Source organism: Mizuhopecten yessoensis, unplaced genomic scaffold, assembly GCF_002113885.1.
Source record: "Mizuhopecten yessoensis strain PY_sf001 unplaced genomic scaffold, ASM211388v2 scaffold11135, whole genome shotgun sequence".
Lineage (NCBI taxonomy): Eukaryota > Metazoa > Mollusca > Bivalvia > Pectinida > Pectinidae > Mizuhopecten > Mizuhopecten yessoensis.
Genome location: NW_018408897.1, coordinates 866,598 through 872,890, shown reverse-complemented (window position 1 = coordinate 872,890; position 6,293 = coordinate 866,598). Strand labels below are relative to the sequence as shown.

General features: G+C 37.8%; 1 protein-coding gene across 1 annotated transcript in view; it reads right to left on the bottom strand.

Annotated features, from left to right (window-relative positions):
* Positions 1–1,932: 1,932 nt before the first annotated feature.
* The window catches only part of LOC110466511 (O-acetyl-ADP-ribose deacetylase MACROD2-like), a 14,353-nt gene continuing 9,992 nt past the window's right edge, over positions 1,933–6,293 (bottom strand). Inside the window, exons 8-10 of the mRNA XM_021523042.1 lie at positions 5,725–5,804; positions 3,213–3,327; positions 1,933–2,607 (exon numbers count right to left, since the gene is read on the bottom strand). Of these exons, the coding sequence (XP_021378717.1) occupies positions 2,201–2,607; positions 3,213–3,327; positions 5,725–5,804 (602 nt within the window). The 3' untranslated portion in view covers positions 1,933–2,200. The remainder of the gene's footprint in view (positions 2,608–3,212; positions 3,328–5,724; positions 5,805–6,293) is intronic.

The window sequence follows — 6,293 nt, the reverse complement described above, 5'->3', positions numbered from 1 at the left end:
TGTACAGATTACAGGTAGTCACTGTACAGATAACAGGTAGTCCATGTACAGATTACAGGTAGTCACTGTACAGATTACAGGTAGTCCATGTACATATTACAGGTAGTCACTGTACAGATAACAGGTAGTCCATGTACATATTACAGGTAGTCCATGCACAGATTACAGGTAGTCCATGTACAGATTACAGGTAGTAACTGTACAGATTACATGTAGTCCATGTACAGATTACAGGTAGTCAGTGTACAGATTACAGGTAGTCCATGTACAGATTACCTGGATATAGTCCACACATAAACTACCTTCAGTTCATCACCTGGATATATTCCACACATAAACTACCTTCAGTTCATCACCTGGATATATTCCACACATAAACTACCTTCAGTTCATCACCTGGATATATTCCACACATAAACTACCTTCAGTTCATCACCTGGATATATTCCACACATAAACTACCTTCAGTTCATCACCTGGATATATTCCACACATAAACTACCTTCAGTTCATCACCTGGATATATTCCACACATAAACTACCTTCAGTTCATCACCTGGATATAGTCAACACATACACTACCTTCAGTTCATCACCTGGATATAGTCCACACATAAACCACCTTCGGTTCATCACCTGGATATAGTCCACACATAAACTACCTTCAGTCCATCACCTGGATATAGTCCACACATAAACCACCTTCGGTTCATCACCTGGATATAGTCCAACTGGTCCTCTTAACTAAAATCCCTAAATATTTTGTTTGTCACCCCAGATCAGTGAATACCAGTCCTAATCAATGATACACCTATCTCAAAACGTTTGAGGTAAATAATTCTGCTTCAATACCTATCAGTACCTCCTCTGTGGAACAAACCTTCCTTAACCCTCTGTATATAACGCTAGTTTAATACATACTAGCAAAGCTGATAGCCAACAAAACTGAGAAGGAAACGTTATCAAGGTTACATAATATTTCAAGTGTACTAGTAACAAGTAAAGGAATAAAAGGATACCAATTGTTTACAATTGCTAGAAAAACTGGTAGGAAACCCAGAGAAAATTCCAAATACAAAGTGTGTGTCAAAGATTGACTGCCAAACTGACTAGATTATAATTATATTAATAATCTAAAACAAAATACGCCTATATCACGAGTTTATATGTCAACTCCATCTATATTTTTTTGTAACATGTCAAGTACACGCAATAATTATGGTCAGCTACATACGCTTTCAGGTGGTCCATGTACAGATTACAGGTAGTCCGTGTACAGATTACAAGTAGTCACTGTACAGATTACAGGTAGACACTGTACAGATGACAGGTATTCACTGTACAGATTACAGGTAGTCACTGTACAGATAACAGGTAGTCACTGTACATATTACAGGTAATCACTGTACAGATAACAGGTAGTCCATGTACAGATTATAGGTAGCTAAGTCCATGTATAGATTACAGGTAGTCACTGTACAGATAACAGGTAGTCACTGGACATATTACAGGTAGTCACTGTACAGATTACAGGTAGTCACTGTACAGATAACAGGTAGTCCATGTACAGATTACAGGTAGTCAATGTATAGATTACAGGTAGTCCATGTACAGATTACAGGAAGTCCATGTATAGATTACAGGTAGTCCATGTATAGATTACAGGTGGTCACTGTACATATTACAGGTAGTCACTGTACATATTACAGGTAGTCACTGTATCGATGATTACCTTCATATCATATTTTGTGAAATTATCTACAGCAGGTCAAAGTGTTTGGAACACTATAAATTCTCTGTTGTAAATGATTTCAAGTACAAAAACAAGTAAATCGTTGGATATTATTTGCCCTTTTTCCTCAAAATGAATCAAATTAGAGTGTAATTTTGTGTAAAAAGTTACAGATTAATTATTTTATTAGAACAAATTAAAAGATTTTTACAAACAGTTTATTGACTCAAGCTAAAAATATACAACTATACAATTTATGAGTTTTAAAGCCCTTTCAAACTTAAATACAAGGAGTTTTATAGCCCTTATAGCACACATTATATTGTGAGCTTTATAAAACTCATAATTTAGTAGTATCATAACATTTGTGTATATAATACCCTTCATAACTCATTACAGTAATTTCTACTTACATTCCATAGAAACGTAAAATGTCAGAAAGCGAGGAAATGAAGTCATTGAGACTGCCTATAATTTAGTTTTGATCCGAGAGTCATTTGTATATTCCATTGGGGATTGTTGGCTCTCTTTAGCATCAGAATTGTTTTTGTCCAGTGGGGAATCATTTTCAGCATTATTTTCATCTGTCTTTTTCGACTTTGTGTCTTTAGATATTTCATCAGAACTAATCGGAGGCTTCCTCTTCGCTGCTGGCTCTGTATCTGTCATGGCTGCAGCTGAAGGATGTTCAGTATCAGCTTCAGCAGCATCTCCATCCAAACTTTTCTCATCATTTTCTTTTCCAGATTTTGTGAAATTTCGCTCAGCATCTTTTAATACATTCCTAGTCACATGACTAGGTGTGGTGGATTTCTCTGTCTTTCCTGGTGATTTCTTCAAATTTTTCACTTTTTCCTCTGTAGCTGATAACTCCTCTGTTTAGAGAGAAAAAATGCATTCAGGTAAAAACTATACTTTTACAATAATCATCTTCACAATATCAATGACTCAATTCATATCCTACAGGTATATCACGTATATGGACTGTCTTGGCACCCTCTGCTTCTCAACTTTAAGCGTTTTTCTCGCTTTGAATTTTGCGCTAACTTAAGATTGCACAACTGAAGTTTTGATGTATTTATTGTTCTTTATTGCATATTTTTGAGTGTGCCAATTCATCACTGCTATAATCTGTTAAAATTTGATAATGCGCTAAAATCTGAGTGCACTTAGGTTAGTACTTTAACAGTATTACAGGAAAGGGAGACACAATCATAGTCTACTCTTACTGCGATATTTTGAGAAGTGACTATTACATGCATTGAGACATGGGATCTACAGATCTACATCCAAACACAATAGTATGGTATCAAGCTGACCCTGATTGGCATCATGTTGGATAACTATGTCTGAAAATTCCTTCCACCAGGATTTGAACCTAGTGGACTTAAATTTAAGACCAATATCATCTTTAAACTTTACTTGACCAACTTAAGTTAGACTTTTAGAAGAGTCCACTCAAAGACATTTTACAACTTACCATCATCATTGCCTTTCTGCTCCAGGCTGGAAGAAACTGGGAAATATAACTGCATGAGTTCTTCATAAAGAGCAACATCTTGGGGCATAAACAAACAGAAGATGATCCGGTCCACCTGTTCAAAACAAAAATACAGGTAAATAGTTGTTAATTAGGTGACAACAGGTAAATCAATCAAATATATTGTATATAACCATTGATAAAGCACCCTATCTAGCTAGAATATGTTTAGAGGAATTCCCAGGAGCTGTTGTATCAGGTGCTAACAACTAGCCCTATGCCACCTGGCTAATACCTCCAGCTGTGTGTAAGTGTTTTGGAGATGTATTTTGTTCTGTTTTGCTGTGTGACCATGCTTGACAAAGATAAAGTTGGTAGTATGATGATCTCTTTAGAAGTGTTTTTGCCAAGACTGGTAAAGCATGTACAATGTAGTCTTCTTCAATTCACTAGCAACAGTTTGACTTCACAGGTAGATGACCCGTTACAACCAAATAAACATGATAACTGTAACTCTTATCTAATAAACAACAAGAGGCCCAGAGGGCCTGTATCGCTCACCTGAATATGTTTAAAATAATTGGTATGCAGTAAAGATATAGCACTCCATGGTAGGTGCTGTCATATGAAATTTCAGAAAGATCCATCCAGTACTTGAGATATAGAGAGAACAAACTTCAAACAGAGCCCCATCCCTATGCCCCTAGGGGGGGGGGTCATACCCATCAATTATTCAAAATTGAGTCCCCTTGACCCAAGGATGCTCCAGACTAAATAACGATAAAATCCCTTAATCCCGATGGTCAAAGAAGGATTTTAAAGGTTTTACCTCTATTTCTCCTATTGGGCCCCACCCTTCTGCCCCCTGGAAGACCACATCCACTGCTTATACAAAATTGAGTCCCCTTGACCCAAATTTGGTCAAAAGCCTGTCATTTATATTCCTCCAGAAAAAAACGGATTTTTAAGCTTTACCTCTATTTCCCCTATTGGGACCCTCCCTTCTGCCCCCAGGGAGGCCACACTCGCTGTGTATACGAAATTGAGTCTCTTTTGCCCAAGGATGCTCCAGACTGAATAAGGATAAAATCCCTTAATCCCTATGGTAGAAGAAGGATTATGAAGGTTTTACCTCTATTTCCCCTATTGGGCCCCGCCCTTAAGGTCCCAGGAAAGCCACACCCACCGTTTATACAAAATTGGTTTCCGATTATCCAAGGATGTTCCACACCAAATATGGAACAAATCATTTCATTCCTACAGAAGAAGAAGGATTTTAAAGTATAATTTGCTATGTTTCCCCTATTGGGCCCCCCCCCTCACGCCCCTGGGGGGCCAGATCCACGGGGTATACAAATTGGATCCCCTTTACGGAGGGATGCTTCCGACCAAATATGGAAAAAATCCTTTCATTCCTACAGAAGAAGATGGATTTTAATGAATAATTTGCTATGTTTCCCCTATTGGGCCCCACCCCTCAGGCCCCTGGGGGGCCAGATCCACGGTGTATACAAATTGGATCCCCTTTACCAAAGGATGCTTCCGACCAAATATGGAACAAATCCTTTCATTCCTACAGACGCAAGACGATGGACGACGGACGACGGACGCTGCGGTTTGGCATAAGCTCACCATGGTCCTATTGACCAGGTGAGCTAAAAATGATATTTTTATTCTTTAATAATACATCTTAAACTAGAACTGTCGCCTATGGGTTAACTAATACTCCCCACATTCCGGCTGCTTGTTGCCCCTGTAGGGGCTAAATAAACAAGGGGAAAAACATATAGAAAGATCAAGGGTCATGAAAAAGTCTAACCTCAGATGTAGTATCGACAGACCGATGGAAAAGACAAACACCACTACTGTGACCTTTGACTCAATGGCCTTGGAATTTTGTCACAATGCAGCTTGTATCAATGCTACATTTATTCCAATGTATGTGTATACAAAATACCTTCCATTTCTGCCATAATAAGCCATTTCAGTAACATAATGCATCTGTGACCTTTCACCTTTGACCTCATGACCTTGAAAGTTTTTTTTACAAAATAGCCTGCATAATTGGCTACGAGACTAATGAATATGTGTATACAAAATACCTACCGTTTCGAGATAATTAGCTATTTCGGTAACGTAATTCATCCATGACCTTTGACCTGTGACCTCTGACCCCAACAACCTTGGAAACTGTCTGTAGCTAGAGTAGATTTCATTAAAGCCAACAATATTTTAAGGTATATATATGTGTATACAAAATACCTTCCGTTTCCCCATTTCAGTAACATAATTCATTTGTTTAACCTTTGACTCCACGGAAAGTTGAAACCTGACAAAAAAACCAGTTATATATGTTAAACATTATTGCTTCTTGTATGACCATACCAAATTTGGAAGGACGGACAACCTGATTCCAGTATACACCCCCTAACTTTGTGTATAACTTCTTGCAGGTGGTATAAAAACATGTTGTTCCAAACTTTCAAATCTGCTTTTCAGAACACCAATCTACCTTGTCCGCATTGTTGTCTTCCTCCAGCCATTCCCTTATAGAAGATAGAACAACATCGGCAGCTTTACTGGAGGGGTAACCTGTAACACAACATGGTAGTACTGGTATATAACATTACACAATGTAATATATATCAAAATCTCTCTTAGGGGGGGCCTTAACACAACACCATATTATACATCCTAATCTCTACTGGAAGGGGTTGGGGGTATCTTGTCTATCAACATTAAATTATAAATAAACAAGAGGCCCATGGGCCTTAACGGTCACCTGATATATTTATACAGAGAGTTGATTTCGTTTTTAACATGAACAGAAATATTATTCAAAGTGACAAAAAACAATAAAACCACCTTATTCAATATCAAGCATACAGATTTCAGACTAAAAAGGATTTGAAACTAGCACCTCTGATTCTAAACAAGGAAAATGAAGAAATTTTAGCACACTGACTCCCTTGAGCCCCACCCTACAGCCCTTGGGGGTAGGGCTGGCTCAAAATTTTCAAAGTATCAAACTGTCAACTCAAGGTTATAATTCCAATCAAGTTATTAACATGTAATATTCAA